Here is a 21,328-nt window from a genome sequence, read left to right as displayed (position 1 = left end):
TCTTACCTGTGCTTGTGTTGGAAATTAAACTGAACAGAGGAAGAGGTTAAAAAAGAAAAATTTGCAAGGCTAAGGGGGGGGGGGGGGGGGGGAAAAGAGCAGGGGAGTGGGACTAATTGGTAGCTCTTGCAGAGAGCCTGCACAGGCATGATGGACCGAATGGCCTCCTTCTGTGCTGTATGATTTTATGTATGAAGGGATGGGGAGGTTAGGCTGCCCCACCTGGTAACAACAGGTTAGTGATGAGATTAGCATTGAAATTCATATTACACCACCACCTAATGGCATGGTAGGAAATTGTTACAGGTAAGCATTAGCATTTTACATTGGAATTCACGTTAGAAATGTTTACGTAGCAGTTTACAATGCTGTAAAAGAAAACATTTCAAAAACAACAAAGAAAACTAGTAATTGATCGGGAGCTGGAAATTTACAAGCAGTTAAAACCGATTTCTAATTCACCTCAGAAATTTACATAAGTAAATACAATTGCCACTGTCTCACCTGTGGCTCAGTGGTAGCATTCTCGCCACCGAGTCAAAAGATTGTGGGTTCAAATCCAATTTCAGAGACATGAGCACAAAATCTAGACTGACACTCCAGTGCAGTACTGAGGGAGTGCTGCACGATCACAGGTGATGTCTTTCAGATGAGCCGTTAAACTGAGGCTGTGTCTGCCCTCTCAGGTGAACTTAAAAGATCCCATGGCACTATTTTGAAGTAGAACAGGGGAGTGGGAGGAGGGCTCTGGTCTCCTTGCTAATATTTATCCCTCAACCAACATCACTAAAATGGATTCTCTGGTCATTATCACATTGCTGTTTTTGGAATACTACAAGTGACTACACTTCAAAAGTACTTAATGGCTGTGCAGTAAAAATACATTCCCACATTCAGCAATTTAACAAGTACAGTGCTTATAACAAATATCAAGTGTTTCGAAGCAAACTGATTGGCTTTGCTCAGCTGGCAGCTCTCTCGAAGTCAGAAGGTTTTGGGTTGAACACATAATATCCAGTACAATACCGAAAGAGCGCTATACTATTGGAGGAGAGACATTAAACAGAGGCCACACCTGCCTGTTCAACAGGCCAAAATTTCTCCCTCATCAACCAAAAAACAGATGAAGTATTTATTCACCTGTGCTGAGACATCTTGCTGTGCACAAAATAGCAATATTTCAGTGGTTAAATGCACATGAAATAGAAACATTTGAAAGACAGCATGGGCGTAGAAATTTGAGGCTAGATCCCCATTTTGTATTCAATCCCAATATCCTTCAATAGTTCCTTTATATTGCTCACACTTAAATGTCACAATTGACTTGGCTTCAATGATCACTTATTGTAATGTATTAATTTTCTCAAACCTTTGCATGGCATGAATGTATTCTAACCACAACACTTATCCTTCAATGGTAGGGTTGCCAACAATCCAGGAATTAAATACTAATCTCCAGTTCACTGCTGCAAGCAACCCTGGAGAAAAATCATTGGGGCTTGAAAAGTTAAAAAAAAAAAAATCTTTGAACAGTGGTTAGAAAAATATTGAACGTGGGGGAAAAAAGGCTGTTTGACTGTCAGGAATCATCCAATTGAGTAATGAAGAGTCTACTCACTTTCCAATTGGTTTGGGAAGGCGGTGCACTGCGAGTGTGGACATAGTGGGTGACCGATAGCAGGAGTGTGGGGGCGGAGTGGTTGGAGGTGGGAGGTCATGTGGTCACACCTCCAGGAATCTGTCCAACCAGAGTTGGTAACCCCAGTCTATTGGAAATCTTAAACCTGTATCCCCTTATCAATAAAAGTCTACATAGATGCAAGTTTTTGTTAAACAGTTTGCTTTGATTGGAGCCCAGTTAACCAGGTGTGTGCCGATGAGAGAAGCGTTGAGACAACAAAGAGGTAGTTAAAAAATAAATCAATTTACTGGTAAAGCTTATTAACAGACATACATTCTATCCAATTTAAATGAACTTTTAGATTGTAAACATTTATTTATGTTATTACAATAGTTCTTTTGTAGCTCAACTGATGAAAGCACTGTAAAAATGAACAGTTGACGTGATGGTGTTATGGATTTAGTGATAACAAACCATAAAATTGCCACCTTTAAGTCTGTATTGTTTTATGGTGTGCACAGCATAATAACAATGAAGAACAAATACAACATAACTTAGGTGTCCCATTAAAAATATTGCTTTTACTGGCATTAGTAAAATCAGATCAAGAGACTGTAAATTGTTCCTTTTCCCCCCCAAACATAAAATACAATTAGATCACTCTGGACTAGAAATAAGTGGAGCAGACTGAAAGTACATTGAAGATGCAGTTGTCCTCTTTCTTCATATACAGGGATCCTTCACATACTAAATTACTTTCACAACTGTAAGCCCAAATGAAATGTGCAGTAAACGTGTCCCTTTAAATTCACATAGGAATGCATCAGTCTGTGCCCTCACACTGTATACAAGCTTGCAATTAGCTACTGTATTTAGTTTACTTTTGACCAGTTGGTTTCAGGTTCTCTAAAGTAAAGGGCAGTGATAGGAAGGAAAATTGAATGTATGCACTTACGTTGAACTGAACTTCATAAGTAATGATACTTATCATTAGATGTCTTCCACAAACATTAGGTCAACAATTTGAGTAATACCTGTGCAAGAAAACACTTCCAACTTGAACCATTGTTTACACCCTGATGAACAACCGTCCTGTCTGCCAGTATTTGGGATCTTTATCTTAATGGCTGGTCTACTCGGTCAGTTTAGTTTCTACATCTTTTATGAATGACCACTTGAACAAATCATATAATCATGTTTGAACTTGCTTCATAACAGATTAGAACTAGAGTCACAGCGAAACCCGATTACGTTCTCAGCCAACGTCCATATAGGTTTCCAGCAGGGGTAACTGGATACTGAATAGGAGCTTTAACTTACTTTTCATTCCCTAGACCATAAACAATAAGGCTAAATTAGCACAGAGTGGGGCTCAAACTTTCTAAGACTACCTTTTGGGGTCTTAGTCATTTTTTGAATTTATAGGATCTCTCATTCACAGTAAGAAGTTGTACTTCTTGGTTCTGGAGAAAGCACTTTTTTGTCCTAGTATCAGGATCACACCCCACGTGACCCCTGCTTCCACCATGTATACAGGCCCAAGATGTGGGCAGCAGCTCAGTTTTTTTTTTACTTATTCTATGCAGAGAACAACTTCCTTCAAAACTTGCTGACCATTGAGTGACTAACCCATCAAGGCTTAAGGGGATGGTCAAGAGGGATTGAAGGTTATTAGGGGTGCTATCATTTGAAGAATGACAAAGACCCCACAGGTAGGTAATCTCACTTTCTATGCCGTTCCGGTATCCTTCACACACCGTAAGAGCAATACGAAACTAGTACCAATTTAGAAGGAGGATTGCCTCTACTTTTGTTGGCAAAACAGGCATGCTGAAAGTACTGTCCTGGGTATTGGCCAAATTTAAACTGCAGTGTTTGGTAAACATGAGAGCTGCCTTACAAAGCAATAGGGTGGGGTACAGTCCCAATGATGCAAGGAGAAAAAAAATAGGATTCCTGCAATCAATCAAGATTGGAAAAGTCCCAACAGTATGTGAGAGGTGCCTGAATGACCAAGAAGAAACAGTCCTGGTTTGTGTGGTGCAGTATAATGCATAGTGCCTTGGCTTGAACAGACAACAGTAAAGCATCTGTACCTGACTGCATCATAAATCCTCCCTCTCAGCAATCGGCAAGCTGCGTCACAGTAACAAGCGCAACAGTTAAATCAGACAATTCTTCAAAGGCCGGACACCATAGCATTTAGTCTGGCAAGTGATTCTCAAAAGTGTCACTTAAAAAATGTTTCTCCTTCCTACCATCATGTGAACTGTGTTAATTTGCCACATCACAATTCAAGCCTGAGTGGTAGTTATACATGCACAAAAGTAAGATTTTTTCTGTTCAAGATACTAAATACCAGCGAAGGAGAGCTGAAGCATTTTTTTACATCCACTGTCAAGATCAAGCATTCCCAGGTGAGGTATAGCACTGATTAGATTCAGGCTAACAGCTCTCCCGACACTATCCCAGCAATACATGTTAATCTCAATTTCAGAGGTATAGTACTGCACTTCAGACATTTCTATTTCGTACCCTAACAATCCTGAAAGCTTTCTTAACGCTACTGAATTGTGTGTTTATGGACTGATGCCCTAGAGCGGAATCGAGACAAAATAAGTTGACGTAGGACCCTTACAGCCTGAAAGAGAAGGTACCACATCCCTGTCTACATTGGATTCATACCCCGACGTACGTGAACCCACTGTGCCATTCAATCTAACGTAAAAGGAATTAAATATTCTTCACTACTGGCCAACATTGCTGAAAAGTGCAGAGGCCAATATAAGACTGTATCCAGTCAAATCATGCACCAGTGGAAATGCATTAGGAATTAACTTATCACATAATGGCCCAGATTTTGCGGTTGTAATGATGGCGAAACTGTCAGTGTTTGCCATCATTACTGTGTTAAACTGACAGCAACTTCTGGTATCCGCACATGCACAGTTAAACGCGGAAATCCAAAGTTGCTGGCAATGATACCCAGTCTTCGCAGATGCAATCAACGATTTGACATGAACTTCAACTTTTTATGCATTATTCTTGCTGTAAAAACCAATGAAAACATTAAGCCGTGTTTGATCAGAAGTAACAGCTTTTAAACGGCATACTAAGTCATAATAACTGCTGAACCACCTCTCTGGCCTTGAAAAATGAATTTTACAAATGTGGAGTCTCATTCCCGAGAATAACATTTAAAAATTGCATGATTTTTAAAAATCATAAAAATTAATTTTTCTTTTAAAGTTTATATTTCAGCTTCTCCCTTAATCCCATGTATGCCACAAACTTTATTTTGTTTTCTGTACATGCTTAAAATGTGAATTATAATCCCTGCTTTTTCCTTCCTGCCTTGCTGTCTGAAAATCCTTCAATCTGATTGGCTGATCAGCCTGCTTGCTACCTGCACTATTGTTGGACACCACAGATGGCACCAAATTTAAGTCACGTCAAAATAGAGGAAATCCACGCTCTCGAGCCCACTAAATCTTTGTGGACAGCAGCGAGCACTGTCTCTTCGCCGCTGACCGCAAAATTCAGGCCAATTACATTACTAAACACAGGTGAATGAGAGGTTTTGGGAGGAAATTGCGATCAATGAGAAAAAAAGATCAACCAATATAACAGCTGAAGCGAGGAACATACAGTATGACGAAGTGCTTTATGAAAGAAAGCCAGATACTGGGAGCACTCCTATCAGAATTTAGAAGGACAGAAATCCATCTTCTGTTTGCACTGCAATTAAGCAAATGTCTGTAGCATAGCAAGAGTCCTGAAGAAGAAGAAACAATTTGTTCTCCGTGATATGTACAAGTCTACAATTGTATCAGAACTAGCAAAAATTGTTTGGCATCAATAAACAGGCCTTATGTTAGTTTACTCTACATTAAAGATAACCAAATATTCTGTAACTGTAAAATAAAATTTGTTACATCTCAGTAGGCCCAGGCATATGAACAAAAAACAAATAAGCAATGGGCACAAGCTGTTAGAATACTTGATATTTTTATGGGAAAGTACATCTGATAATTTAAAATGTAAACATCTGCATTGCTTCAGTCCTCCCCTTTTCATTTGTGGTTATTAGGCTGAACATGATATTCCTGAACAAGGGATTATGGCAAACATGAGAATGGGCACCCCTTTGAGAACAAACACTGCTTCAATCCCTGTACATTGTATAGTGGTTGTTTAAAAACAAATGATTAAAAAAATTCCCTTTATCCATTTACTAGAGGGGTGGTCCCATTGAAAGGTTTCTGCTGCATCAAGGAACAGTTTTTGTTCAACCAATGTCCCAATACTGCTAGGATCAAGTATAGTGACAGTCACATCCAACAACACACACTTAAGTTTCTAATACTACCCTCTACTGCACCAATTAGCTTCCATTACAGCTTATTAAGGCATCTCAGAACTGAGCCCGGCCATTTTTAATTGTTGTGACCACTATCCACCGTATGCCAGAATGCACTAAAACCTTTTCACACATATCCCTCATTATTCACAAGGGAGAGATCAAGATATTGGCTAAATATGACCTCAACATGACCTACTGGCTAAACATGGCATCAGAGATAGAGGACAGGTCTTCCACGTGGCCACGGCCATACAGGCAACTAAAGTAACCTGAAAGATGCTTTCTTCTAAGTAGCCCTGTATGTAGAACATTGCTCTTACATGATCCAAGAAGCACCTTGTTGTACAACTTATCTCTTCTGATACCCACAAAATAAATGTAAAAATTCCAAAGTTAGAGTCATAAGGTAACTAGTTTGTATGACTGAATTCAGGCAACTAGGCAGTTTTGCACATGTTGATACAACACAAACTAGTCATCTTAAGAGCATATATATGCCTTGATTTTGTTCAGTGCAAATTATGACAGCTAAGCCATCCCAAACTCATGCACTTTTTATACAAACCACATAACCTAGGCTATGTAACAAGAACTTCCTCTAAAACTGCCCAGATGTGTAAAATAGAGGCCAAATGTGTGATTTTCTTTTTTAAAAATGTGTTCAATTCAGAGTGATGATCGAAACAACCAATGCAAGCATTAACAAAATGGTTCTGGGATACAAAAATATACATCATAAACTATCCCTCCCAAATGTCTCTTCATGAACATGTCACTAACACTTCATGATGGGTCTTTTAATTTTTTTAAAGAGCAAAATCATTGTTAGTGTGGCCCTTATGTGCCAATTTATGACCCAAATATTCAACTGAAGTTGCTAACCAAAAACTGAATATTAACTTCCAACAAAATACATAAAGAACTATCCTAGTAAATGATTAAAAATGTAGAACCCACACATAATTGAAATAGCTCTGACTGGTTTCTTGTTAAGGGCAGTGACTTAATTTGGGTTTTAACTGGGTATTTGACTTGGGAAACAAAACAGACTTAAAATACAAATTAAAACTGTACTGGGTTATCTACCAAAAAAGCAACAACTAAAACTCAAAGGGTAAATAAAAACCATGCAAATAGCAACTTGCATTTTGTACAACAGAAAATAACTATAACTGTAGCCTTCTTCCAAGCAAACAAGACATGTAAAAACATTTGCGTTGCCTCAACATGCACAAAAATATTAGATTCACAAGCAATATTAACATTTCACATTATGAATGATTTGGAAATGAAGCAACTTATGGAATGAAACCATAAGAAACAATAATTGCTATGAGGTGGGGATGGGCAATCATGTCGGTTGATGAGGAAGCCACTGATTATCGATTGGTCTGCGCAGAAGTTCCTCCACATGTCTGGCAACATCCATCGTATCATCTAGGTCAAAATCACCGTCAGGATCAAGCATACTGTCTGGGCTAAATAAAAGAAAATCATGAAATATTATAAAAATTGATTCAATTAATCTGCAGGACAATCTGTAAAAGAAAATAATTTTATTCCGTTGCATTTTCTGAATGCATCTTTGCAAACAGAATCAGTCAAAGGGAATAGATTGTTCTGTTGCTTTGTGCATCCAATTTCAACGATGTCAACAATAACTTTCATTTATACAGCACTTTTAATGTAGGAAAATGTCCCAAGGTGCTTTACAGGAGAGTAATCAGACAAAAACTGACACTGAACCAAAGAAGAAGATATTAGGATGGGTGAGTAAAAGCTTGGTTAGAGGGGTGGGATTTTAGGAGGATCTTAGAAGGAGTGTAGCGAGCTTTAGGAAGCATATTGCTGAAGGTATGGCATGGATGAGGTTTTCATTAGCAAGTAAGCTGAGGCGGGGTGGAGAATGGCAATGTTACAGAGGTGGAAGTAGGCAGTCTTTGTGATGGGAGAGGATATGGGCTCGGCTCAGGGTCAAAATAGGATGTCGAGGTTGTGAACAGTCTGGTGCAGCCTGAGGCAATGGTCAGAGAGGGGGATGGAATCAGTGGCAAGTGAACAGAGTTTGTGGCAGGGAGCGAAGGCAATGGCTTCTGTCTACAGAATATTTAATTGGAGGAAACTGCGCTTTGTTCGTCAAGCAATCTGACAACAGAGAGGCAGGGGAGGGCTCGAGAGAAATGGTGGTGAGGTAGAGCTGGGTGCCATCAGCATCCATGTGGAACCTGACTTCTTGTCGAATGTTGTCACTTAGATGCAGCATGTAGATGAGAAACAGGAGGGGACCAAGGATAGATTCCTAGGGGACCCCAAAGTTATGGTGCGGGGGCTGAAGAGAAACCATTGCATGAGACTTTTTAAAAAAAAATTCGTTCTGGGATGTGGGCGTCGCCAGCATTTATTGCCCATCCCTAATTGCTCGAGAAGGTGGTAGTGAGCCGCCTTCTTGAACCACTGCAATCCTTGTGGTGAAGGTACTCCCACAGCGCTGTTAGGGAGGGAGTTCCAGGATTTTGGCCCAGCAACGACGAAGGACTCTCTGCCTACGACTGGATAGTTAAGAGCAGAACCAGGCAAAGGCAATCCACTCAATTGGACAACAGTGTGTCTTTGGAGGAAGATGATGTGGTCAACTGTGTCAAAGGCTGCAGCGAGGCGGAGAAGGATGGTTGGTGGGGGGGGGGGGGGCAGGGGGGAAGAGGGATAGTACACCAGTTAGTCACAGAGTTTGTAATTTGTGACTTTGATCAGGGTCTTTCAGTGCTGTGACAGGGACAGAAACCCGATTGGAGAGGTTCAAAGATGGAGTTGTGGGGAGCTGAGTGGTCAACAGTTTAGTGGGAATGGGGTCGAGAGAGCAGGAGGCAGGTGCCATGGATAAACATAGCTTGGAGAGGACATGAGGGTAGATAGGAGAAAATAGAGAAAGACGCAAGTAGAGGGCTAGGCAAGTGTTAGCCTTGGGGGAAGTTGGACTTGTTAGGCATGGGGAAGGGGCGAATACGGCAGAAACAGCTAAACGGTTAGTCTCAATCTCACAGATATAAGATATCCATGAGCGCCTTGCAATTGTTGTTGGCGAGGATGGAGGGGACAGGGGAGAAGGGTTTAAGGGGATAATTGGTAGTGGAGGAAAGAAGCCAGGGGATATCTTTGCATTCCAGAATGATCCTGGAGTAGTGAACAGTTTTGGCAGAGGACAGCAGGGGCTGACGGTGATTGATGCGGTTCAGCCAGATCTGGCGATGAATAGCTAAGCCTGTTGCGCGTCACAGACGTTCAAGTTTGCACCCATTGGACTCAAGCGAGTGAAGTTGGGAGCCGTACCAGGGGGAACGACCAGGGTTCGACTGGAGACAAGGGCATCAAAGGCGAAGGTGAGGGTGTGAATGAGCAGAGTGATAGAGGCAGAAGTATCGTGGCAGTGGAGGGCCAAAGGTAGACAGTTGGAAATTTAAAAGTGTCGTTGTAAGTGACAAGAGTTTTTTTTTCAGGGGTGGATGCAGAAACAAATGGGGTTGGAAGGGAATGTCAGTTGTGATTACATCTGTGATGCCACATGTTCATATTTCTTTATATTCAGTTGCTCATCTGCCAATCAACTCACTGACTATTTTAAAAACTGAGAAACCCTGTGAAAGGCGAAGGTCTATATTGCAGGACATCTCGGAGGTAGAAAAGGGGGGGGGGGGGGGGCGAAAGATTAGATAAATCATGCAATAGTGATTATGTTCAGGAGAAAAGAGATTAATAGGAGAAAAGGGGTGAGTAAAGTAAGGTCTGGAACATCCTTGTAAGATTTAGCAACATTTATGAGAAGTATTAGAGGATCCATCCTAGGTGGTCCAATACTGAAATGATGCAAGAAACGGAATGAAACCTGGGAGCTTGGAGGAAGGTTGGGGACGAAGAGAGTTGGGAGGAAAGAGAAGGCCAACAAAGTATTTCTACATTACATAGATAGGTAGATGGAGTAGGCCATTCGGCCCTTCGAGCCTGCTCCGCCATTCAATATGTTCATGGCTGATCCTCTATCTCAATACCATATTCCCGCTCTCTCCCCATACCCCTTGATGCCTTTTGTGTCTATCTATCTCCTTAAATATATTCAGTGACTTGGCCTCCACAGCCTTCTGTGGTAGAGAATTCCACAGGTTCACCACCCCGAGTGAAGAAATTTCTCCTCCTCTCAGTCCTAAATGTCCTACCCTGTATCCTGAGATTGTGACCTCTCTTAATTTAAATTCTCAAACTGTGATGGTAGGATTTGAACTTATGTTCTGCTAGATTAGTAGTTTAGGCCTGTGGATTACGTCCAGTAACGTAAACCACTACACTACTGTACCCTTTTACTGGCACCCCCTGCCCCGCCACTAGCCACCCCCTGCCCCGCTCCCCCCCCCGCCCCGCCACTGGCGACCCCCCCCGCCCCGCCACTGGCGACCCCCCCCCGCCCCGCCACTGGCGACCCCCCCCCGCCCCGCCACTGGCGACCCCCCCCGCCCCGCCACTGGCGACTCCCCGCCCCGCCACTGGCCCCCTCCCCGCCCCGCCACTGGCCCCCTCCCCGCCCCGCCACTGGCCCCCTCCCCGCCCCGCCACTGGCCCCTCCTGCCCCGCCACTGGCCCCTCCTGCCCCGCCACTGGCCCCTCCTGGCCCCTCCAATGCTTTTAAAATTTTTTGCAGCAGGAATAGCATTGCTGTAAAATCTTTGGCAGTAGTTTATTAAGGCGTAAGTGATCAAACATTCTGTAGAATATAGTTCTAGTTTTGTGTGGATCACAAGAATGTCATCTGCAAATAAAAAAGGTTAGAATTGAATAAAGTAGATAGATAACCACTCAAGTTTTGCTCCATTACATTCCCAAGGATCAAGGAGAAATTTCAGTTTCCTTAAAATTTCTACTTGGTTCTTTCAGGAGATAAAAACTGAAAATAAGAAGCGACAGTGAAAACTGTATGACACCCCTTACATGATAAATAAGCCTGTTATTGTTATTCCACACCTTAATTTCATAATAAAGGAGGAAAAAAGTTTCAGGCATTTAATGCTTACCACAGAAGATCTATTAGCTCATAACAAACCCTGTGACCGCTGTCTTAGAGGCTTTATGGCAATTCAACAGCAGAAGCAGAACATATTTCAATCAACTGAATCTGATTAAAACAGAAAATGCTGGTAACACTTAACAGGTAAGTCAACATTTGTGGAGAGAACAGATGAGTTCTCTCCAAAGATGCTGACTCACCTGTTGAGAGTTTCCAGCATTTAAAAAAAAAAATTCCAGCATGTGTTTAGATTTGCTTTTTGAATCTGAATTAAGTTTGATCATTCATACTGTAATAAGCGATACACCAACATGTCAGCTTGGCTGTTGGTAGCAATTTTGCAGCTAAGCACATAATCTAGCCTGCCAATCAGTACTACAAGTGAGGGAGTGCTGCACTGTTGGAGGCACCATCTTTTGAATGAGATGTTCAACCAAGGCTGTCTGTTTATTTCAATAGTTCAGAAGGATGTAAAACATCCCATAGTACTATTATGGTGTGAATGGTATCTGATCTACTGTATATAACAATGATTTAACTTGCAGGGCTTCCCTTTGATATAAAGAATTGGTTTGTTACCTATTTGACTTGTACAGGAAACTCTCTTTTTACCGGCACCTAAATAACCAGAAATCTCTCTTAACCGGCAAAATTCAGGAGTAGGTTCAGGTAAGTTTTACTTCATATTACTGGCCGTGTAACCGGGGTTCCTGGATCTGTGGCCGTGTAACCGGGGTTCTCGTACCTTAGTAAGTATACCTTTCTGTAATCCGGACTTTATGATCAACCGGCACCACGCCGGTCCCGTCGGTGCCGGATAAAAGAGTTTCCTGTACATACTAATTGTTTTTGTTTATCAACAGACGGATTTGCAGGCAGTCAATCTACTATATTGAGAAGTTCTATATTTTTTGCCATCTAACTAGTGTGATGCATGAAATATTGTTTGATTTAAGAAACTATTATGCATGTTAATTGAAAGGCTGCGCAGGACATTTGGTTTCAACTGCAAAGGCAGCCATTCAGATCTTGCAGAAATGTTGGTTTTGACATGTAGGCAGAAATGTTGGTTTTGACATGTAAGCAGTTAACAGCAGGCCTTACAGAAGGTTACTTTGAAATGTGTGGGTCTGGAGCGATTGCGAATTTCTCAAATGCAGAAGATTGTGCTGGCGGTCAAAAAGGAAGCTGAATTTCCAACAGCGTAACAAGAACATTGTACATGAATCTGGCAGACACATTTGTACTAAATCAGTAGGAGTTCTCATTAGTGGTAATTAACCCATTATGGACATTCTGTGTGTTTATGTTATAGGTATATTGTACTTTTAATATTTGCAATGTTATGTCATTGTGTTACTTGTTTGTAAATAAAGTTACTACTTTCTTAACTCTGCAAGCCACTGTTCTGTGTGGTAATACCTGCCATTGCAAAGAGAATTTGGTGCAAAAATACATTAAATGTAGTAGGCATGGAATAACTATTAACTCTAAAAGGATACACCACCTGAATTTTATTGGGGAAAAGGTCTTGTCAAGGGAATAGCTCAGACCTGGAGACCCAAATTTGTACTCAAGGGCCTCCAAAACATCATAGTTAATAATTGAAAAAAAACTTACTTTTGCGGGTAGAGGGGATACTGTGGTGGGTGACAAACGGCAGGTGATGCTGCTTGCTCCATATAGGTACTGCTTGTTGATGTAGCATCAGACGACGCTGTAGCAAATCTGTAACCAGCAAGAGTATCAACTCTAAACAGCATAGCAGTTGTTTTAATATTCATTTTATTTTTACAAAGTTCATGCACATAATGCAATAAACTCCAATATTTTCAGTATAGATGCACCTATAACACTTAATAGCACCTTAAATTCTGATGTTCAACTTATCAAGAGCATAGCTACGACTATGCCATGTTTCTCTACTGAAGGAAATATTTGAAGACCACAGCAAAGATCCCACATTATGGGATTACTCTCTCCATAGACATTTCTGTATCAACAAATGCATATTGGTTATCTAGTCCTTGCACACTATTTTTCTAGACTTGTGTGAAAACCCATGTCTAATCATTTGCTGAAGCGCAGAGTGGAGTGAACGTGCTGGAGTGACACAAGGCAGGATGATCTCCCATGGGAGCTGAGGATTTCCCTTCTTCTCCCCATCTCCATCCACTATAGGGGCAACAACCTTACTACAGTATTTAAACTTTCCTTTTAGCCTTTTCCCAACCAATGATAAACTCTCTTGACATACTAGTATGCCATTATCAGTGAGAATAAGGAATTAACAAGTAAATGATAAAACTCTAACAACTGAATACAGATCAATGAGTCATCATGCAGCAATTAAAAGTCAAATGCATAAAATTTTAAACCCAAGACATACCTTTCTGGTTACAAGTTTAATTTCCAGATTAGAGATATGAATGAGTCATTTAATTGTCACCACTCAACTTTCAGCAAACTGATCTGTATTCACTATCCCAAGTGAAGCTATTTTGTCTGTTGCTCACTTCACTAACTGTGAGAACACATTCAAACAGAAACAGTTTTAAAAAAGTACTTGACGAACAGAAGCCTGTCAGAATCCAGCATTACAGTCTTGGTTATTTGGTACAACTATAAAAGCAGTGTTAATTACACACGTGGTAACTGAATGGCAAAGACATAGAGATGATCAGAGACAGAAATCAGACAACCTGTATAATACAGGAAACTTTCTGGTATCCGGCACGGACGGGACCGACGTGGTGCCGGTTCAGCAACAAATCCGGATAACCGAACGCTATAGTGAAAGATATGGACCTTAGAGCTCCGTATGAAGCAACAAACCCTGTTGCTAACGTCCACAAGTTGCAAGCGTCTCTGTAGCTTAGCAACAGCTGCAGCCAAACCTTTACCTTCCTCAATTTGTTGCAGTGCAAGTAATAAAAGTTAGCTGAAACCGACTCCTGAATTTTGCCGGTTAACTGACATTTCCGGTTATTTAGGGGCCGGCTAATCGAAAGTTTCCTGTACTAGGGTATGAAATTAAAACAAGTTTTATTAACAGTGTTTTTGAAAAGGTCACCACAGTAAAGTACTTACTCTGGAACCACCTGTTTGATCTGTGGTTTTACATAGCCATCTACTGCCTTTGCTACAGTTGGGGATAAAAAGAAAACTAAGGTTATTACATTAATTCATATATACTGTAATAGAGATTTTTAAAAAATCTACAAAATTAAGACACAACTGAAGTAAATCTATGCCACAGAATCAAGATGCACACATGATTCGCCTATAATGTAAACTGAACTCTAGATTTAAAGGGCAATTGTTTCAATGTGCATTATGAGACTTCATGAAGTAATATTCACTTTTGCAGACTATAAACCAGGGCATCCATAAAAAAATATCAACATGAAAGTATTTATTTGCAATACCGATCACCAAGACCCATTGTTTAACATTTGATGAGTAATTTTCTCCCCTTTATAGGTTTCTCATGTATCAAATACCACTAAATGACTATGAAAGTAGACAGATGACCTGCTCCTAGGCCTCTACTGGTGATGCTTTGTAAACAGTTGCTAGCAACTAAGCAACAATGATACAGAATGATTCATCCCGATTTTCCCTCTCATAATGACATTGCCTGGCTTCTAATTTAGCCTCTTTCCCAGACAGACTGGAGAGCAGTAGAGGCGGCTTTAAACTAATGAAGGGGGGAGGGGGGGAGAGAGGGAGGATTCAGGAAAGAGTAAATTTAAAAGCAGCAAGAGAAATGTCAAGGCTCTAGAGCAGAGTACAGTTTTGGAGAAAAATAAGCAGAGTGGGTCAGGAAGGGACAGAGAGTAACAAAGGTAATAAGGCATCAGAGATTAAGGTGACATCAGGGAAAAATAGAAAAAAGTCAAAGCTTAAAGGCATCATATATGAATGCACGAAGCATTTACAACAAAATAGATGAATTAATTGCGCAGATAGAAATTAATAGGTTTGATCTAATAGCCATTACGGAGATGTGGTTGCAAAGTGGCTAAGGTTGGGAACTAAATATTTCAGGATACTTAATTTTTTTAAGAGATAGGCAAAATGGAAAAGGAGGAAGGGTAGCCCTGATAATAAAGGATGGGATAAAGACAGTAGAGAGAAAGGATCTTAGTAGAATCAGTTTGGGTGGAGCTAAGAAACAGCAAGGGGCAGAAAACATTAGTAGGAGTTGTTTATCGGGCCCCAAACAGTAGTTGTAATGTAAGGCAGAGAATAAATCAGGAAATTAGAGGCACATGTAACAAGGGTAACACAGTGATCATGGGGGACTTTAATCTTCATATAGACTGGGCAAACCAAATTTGCAGTAATAGTGTGGAGGACGAATTCGTAGAATGTATACAAGATCAGTATGTTGAGGAACCAACTAGGGAACAGGCTATTTTAGATCTAGTATTGCGCAATGAGAAAGGGTTAATTAATAACCTTGTAGTAAAGGGATCTTTAGGGAAGAGTGACCATTATATGATAGAATTTTATATTGAGTTTCAAAGTGATTTAGTTAAATTCGAAACTAGGGTCTTAAATCTAAACAAAGCAAACTATGTAGGTATGAGGGGCGAGTTGGCTGAGGTAGTTTGGGAAACTACATTAAAAGGTATGATGGTAGACAAGCAATGGGTAGCATTTAAAGAATTAATACATAATTTACAACAAATATACATTCCTTTAAGGCACAAAAACCCCACAGGAAAAGTGGTCCAACTGTGGCTAACAAGAGAAGTTAAAGATAGTATTAGATCAAAGGAAGAGGCTTATAATGTTGCCAAAAAGAGTAGTAAACCCAAGGATTGGGAGGATTTTAGAATTCAGCAAAGGAGGAAGAAGAAATTGATAAAGGGAAAATAGAATGAGAGTAAACTAGCGAGAGACATATAAACAGACTGTAAAAGTTTCTATAGGTATGTAAAAAGGAAAAGATTAGCGAAAGTAAACGTGGGTCCCTTACAGGCAGAGACAGGAGAAATTATAATGGTGAATAAGGAAATGGCAGAGAAATTATACAAATACTTTGGCCGCGATTTTGCCGTTCAAGGCGGGTCTGGGGCAGCCGGGATCGGTGTCGTGGTCCCAGCCCACTGCAGTCCGCAGTCTCCAAGCGATTTTACGTTGATGGGGCTCGTTAAGACCGCCCTGCGAGTTTCCCAGCCAATTAATAGGAAGCGGGTCTGATGACACGTCGTCAGCCGGTTTCCTTAAAGGGGCTATGTCCAAATTCATCTGGACAGTTCTGTCAGTATTCTACAGCACCTCGGTGCTGCAAACATTGACAAGCACTACACAAATGTGCACAGCTGCACCCAGGCTCTCGCCATATGCTTATGGAGGGAATCACAGCACGCAGGGAGGTTCACTTCCCTTCCCATGGGCGGAAGAGACCTCCCCAGGAGATCAACACAGCCTGGTTGCACATTGCACAGGAGGACACAAGCAGGGATGTCATCAGGAGGACCAGACTGCTATGGCACAAGCCTTTCAATGAACTGAGCAAATCACGAAACGTTACTGCCAAGCCACACTCGGCCTCATCCTGCTGTGCCACTCATCGCATCCACATCACTCCACCTTCCCTACCCCTGTACATTTTTACTCTTACTAACTTAGCTTGCACCTTCCACCCATCCCTCTCTATCTACATTATCACTTCCCCATCTCAGTAGCCACCCCTCACACTCACCCTAATGCAAGTATACAAACTAATAACACACAAGGGTAGGCACCTGGGTGGTTTAGTCAATGTTCATGTGAAGTGTCTGTTAATGTGTTGTCAAACATTGAAATCTGTATTTTCAACACTTTACCTTATTGGACAGATCTGTGCTCACCTTTGGAAGTGTCTTAGTGAGTTCCAGTGAATGTTGAGACATAACTCCAACCCCCCCACCCCAAAATTGTGATGAGTGTGAAAGGAATGGCTTGGACATTATAGGGATGCTTTATGGTGCTGGTGTGGGGTGGTGTCAACTTGGCGAATCATGTGGAAGCCAGGGTGTACAGCGTCAACTGAAGTAAATCTGGCCATGGTGATGCCATCGCTGGCCTCCCGGGCAGCAATGTTGTCGGGTGCTGATGCCCTGTGTCCTGTGCAGCATCAGGTGATTGCGGAGCAGACGGATATTGTTGTTGGTGCTGCTGGGGTGCTTGGTGATGTTGGTGTTGGGGCTGATCGTGGAGGGACTCTGAGGACCAAGGTGAGATTTTTTCCAAGGGCACCAATGTTGCTGGAATAGATGGCAGCTGCAGCTGAGATGACAGAAGCAATCTGTCAATGGAGCTTGCTCCAAGGAGGTGACAGTGGATAGAGAGTTTACTCCAAACACTTCCAAACTGCATACAGCTCAAAAGTGTCTTTCAAGACCTGAAGGCTCCAGCTTCGGACATTGGAAAGTGACCAGCTGTGAAATGGTAGCTTTCAAACTACTTTTGCAGTTGTCAACTATTCACAGCAATGGGAAGACCATAGAGAACCCGACCTACTTACCTGACGTGATCTCCGAACGACGTGAACCCCGTTAAAAAAGTGGATAGAAATGGGCTGGCAAAATAGTAGTTAACAAGCATTTAACTATCTTAAATGCCTCCCCCGCCGCTTGGTGTCGGGTCTGTTCTGAATTCGCAGACCCGACACTTTGGAAGCTTGCATGGAGGCGGGTTCGGAGCGGGTTCCCAACCTGCTGTCAATCATTTTGATTTTGACAGCAGGCCCGCCTCCGAACCCGCACTTTGAGCGCCGGCAAAATCGCGGCCTTCAAGTCTGTCTTCACGGAAGAAGACGCAAAAAACTTCACAGAAATAATGGAGAACCAAGGGTCTAGCGAGAATGAGCAACTGTTAGAAATTAGTATTAGTAAAAAAAAAAAGTACTGGAGAAATTAGTGGGACTAAGCCGATAAATCCCCTGGACCCGATGTCCTACATCCTAGGGTTTTAAAAGAGGTGGCTACAGAGATAGTAGATGCATTGGTTGTCATCTTCCAAAATTCCATAGATTCGAGAACAGTTCCCGTGGATTGGAAGGTAGCAAACGTAACGCCACTATTTAAGAAAGGAGGGAGAGAGAAAACGGGGAACTACAGACCAGTTAGCCTGACATCAGTAGTAGGGAAAATGCTAGAATCTATTATTAAGGACGTGGTAACAGGGCACTTAAAAAAATAATAGGATTGGGCAGAGTCAACACGGATTTATGAAAGGGAAATCGTGTTTGACAAATCTGTTAAGAGTTTTTTGAGGTTGTAACTAGCAGAATAGATAAGGGGGAACCAGTGCATGTGGTGTATTTGGATTTTCATACGGCATTCGATAAGGTGCCACACAAGAGGTTATTAAACAAAATTAGAGCTCATGGGATTGGGGGTAATATACTAGCATGGATTGAGGATTGGTTATCGGACAGAAAACAGAGAGTAGGAATAAACGGGTCATTTTCAGGTTAGCAGGCTGTAACTAGTGGGGTACCGCAAGGATCAGTGCTTGGGCCTCAGCTATTCACAATCTATATCACTGATTTGGATGAGGGGACCAAATGTAATATATCTAAGTTTGTTGATGATACAAAGCTAGGTGGGAATGTAAGTTGTGAGGAGGATGCAAAGAGGCTTCAAGAGGATATAGACAGGCTAAGTGAGTGGGCAAGAACATGGCAAATGGAATATAATGTGGAGAAATGTGAAGTTATTTGATAGGAAAAATAGAAAAGCAGACTATTTTTAAAATGGTGCGAGATTGAGTAATGTTGGTGTTCAGAGGGACCTGGGTGTCCTTGTACACAAATCATTGTAAGTTAACATGCAGGTACAGCAAGCAATTAGGAAAGCGAACGGTATGTTGGCCTGTATTACAAGAGGATTGGAGTACAAGAGTAAAGACGTCTTACTGCAATTATATAGGGCCCTGGCGAGACCACACCTAGAGTATTGTGTACAGTTTTGGTCTCCTTACCTAAGGAAGGATCTACAGGAAACTCTCTTTTAACCAGCACCTAAATAACCGGAAATCTCTGTTAACCGGCAAAATTCAGGAGTAGGTTCAGGTAAGTTTTACTTCATTAGTGGCAGTTCCTGGATCTGTGGCTGTGTAACTGGGGTTCGTGCACTTGTTGCTAAGCAACAGGGATGCTTGGTCTGTGGCTGGAGTTCCTGCACATGTTGCTAAGCAACAGGGAAGCCTGGATTTGCTGCTGTGTACGGAGCTTTTAAACTATACCTCTCTGTAATCTGGACTTTTTGATAAACTGGCACCATGCCGGTCCCATTGGTGCCGGATAATAAAGAGTTTCCTGTACTTGCCATAGAGGGAGTGCAACGAAGGTTCACCAGACTGATTCCTGGGATGGGGGAATTGTCCTATGAGGAGAGATTGAGTAGACGAGGCCTATATTCTCTAGAGTTTAGAAGAATGAGAGGTGATCTCATTGAAACGTACAAAAGTCTTACAGGGCTCGACAGGGTAGATGCAGGGAGGATGTTTCCCCTGGCTGGGGCGTCTAAAACCAGGGGTCACAGTCTCAGAATAAGGAGTCGGCCATTTAGGACTGAGATGAGGAGAAATGTTTTCACTCAGAGGGTGGTGAATCTTTGGAATTCTCTACTCCAGAGGGTTGTGGAAGCTCAGTCGTTGAGTATATTTAAGACAGAGATCGATAGATTTTTTCATATTAAGGGAATCAAGGAATATGGGGATAATGCCGGAAAGTGGAGTTAAGGTAGATGATCAGCCATGATCTTATTGAATGGCGGAGCAGGCTCGAGGGGGCGAATGGCCAACTATTTCTTATGTTATGACTGGCAAATATTGAACACATAGACACAAGCCTACATAGCATGTTCCTGTACTAACATGTTCATCATACAACTGCGTGGCCAGTAATTTAACACTAGACATTGTGCCAAAGAAGTGGTTAAGCTCCACTTCACAATTTGTTTTGCACACATTTGATGGACAAAGTATACTTTATTTATCAGTGCTCAAAACAGGATAGTCCTCCTTGTAAAGAAAGGAAAGCAAGTACTGCTAATACAAGTAATTCTCAAAATAAGCTAAAAAGCTCATGCTCCATACCGTATTTTCAATTCAAGCTGTCTACAGTAGATTTAAAAAACTTATTTATGTGTCAGCTTTGACAATATGCACAAGTAATAACAAAATGCTACAGAAGCCCTTCTTTACTAGCAAAGCAATCGACACTTACATAATGGCGGTGTATAATATTTGGAAAACACATCGTCTTTGGGTCTGTCTGGATACAAGTACAACAAATGATTGAGATCACTGATACGATCTGCCAGAGATCGAATTGAAAAATCTTTGGTTGTGTATGGCATGAGATTCCAAACCATTCTTTCTCCTATAAAATATAATTTTTAAATTTGTGTTAATATCTGATTTGTTCGTGCTTTAGTAGGAAAACAGAATGTTCACTAAAGTAGCAAAGCAGTGCAATTTATAAAAAACACCAACTATATTCAAACAGACAAAGTCTTTTTGTTTTAATGTTTCAAGTGTTAGACACAAACAGCAGTTCCTTAAAAGCTACAGGAAACTTTGTGATATCCGGCACCGACGTGTTGCCGATCTATCAAAACTGCCGGACATACAAAGTTAATGTTGAAGCATAGAGGTTTTCATCTCCGTATCTGACAACAAACACTGTTGCTTAGCAACAGCTTCTAAAGAGTCGGCTGCAGCTGCAAGCGTCTCTAGCTGAAGCTGTTGCTATAGCTACAGACCTTGCAGTGCCTGACTGGGGAAAAAAAAAGAACGAGAACTAAAAAAAACTTATAGAAAACGGCTCCTGATTTTTGCCGTTAGATCGAGTATTCAGGACATACAACCTCCGGATAAACCAAAGTTTCCTGTATTACAGTACTCATGAGCTTTCATAGAACCATACTATGGTAAGGATTATTCAACAGATTACAATACATTAGGCAATTTTTTTTTCTTAAATACATTATCTTTGCACAATGATATATATATTACAGTAGTTGAGGGATTTTAACATTTAATCACAGATGGTTTAAAAAGATTAATTCTGCGAAAGTTGCCACAAAAATTAGATGTTAGATGATGATGCTTTTCTTACGACCACACCTGCTTTGTTGGGATTATCTGCTACCCAAGCTATTGTAATCCCTCCAATCTCAGAGTCACTGAATCGCAGCAGGAAGGTTCCATTTGGCTTGGAAAGCAGCATGTCCTGTGCCTGCTGCTTGTTTACAAAGCCCAGAATTGCCCTGTTTGAAGCACAGATATG

General features: G+C 41.3%; 1 protein-coding gene across 3 annotated transcripts in view; it reads right to left on the bottom strand.

Moving 5' to 3' along the window:
• Window positions 1-1,903: 1,903 nt before the first annotated feature.
• Window positions 1,904-21,328, bottom strand: part of LOC147101207 (signal transducer and activator of transcription 5B-like) — a 178,383-nt gene continuing 158,958 nt past the window's right edge. For all 3 annotated transcript variants that reach the window (XM_085966454.1, XM_085966455.1, XM_085966456.1), the window contains 5 exons: window positions 21,166-21,308; window positions 20,264-20,419; window positions 14,125-14,176; window positions 12,655-12,762; window positions 1,904-7,462 (listed from right to left, as the gene is read on the bottom strand). In XM_085966454.1, the coding sequence (XP_085822580.1) occupies window positions 7,336-7,462; window positions 12,655-12,762; window positions 14,125-14,176; window positions 20,264-20,419; window positions 21,166-21,308 (586 nt within the window). In that variant the 3' untranslated portion in view covers window positions 1,904-7,335. The remainder of the gene's footprint in view (window positions 7,463-12,654; window positions 12,763-14,124; window positions 14,177-20,263; window positions 20,420-21,165; window positions 21,309-21,328) is intronic.

This window comes from Somniosus microcephalus, chromosome 24 (assembly GCF_052327205.1).
Source record: "Somniosus microcephalus isolate GS21.2 chromosome 24, FLI_Smic_1.0, whole genome shotgun sequence".
In the NCBI taxonomy this organism is placed as follows: Eukaryota; Metazoa; Chordata; class Chondrichthyes; order Squaliformes; family Somniosidae; genus Somniosus; species Somniosus microcephalus.
Note: the sequence above shows the minus strand (reverse complement) of the source record. Positions and strands in the feature narration are given on the sequence as shown.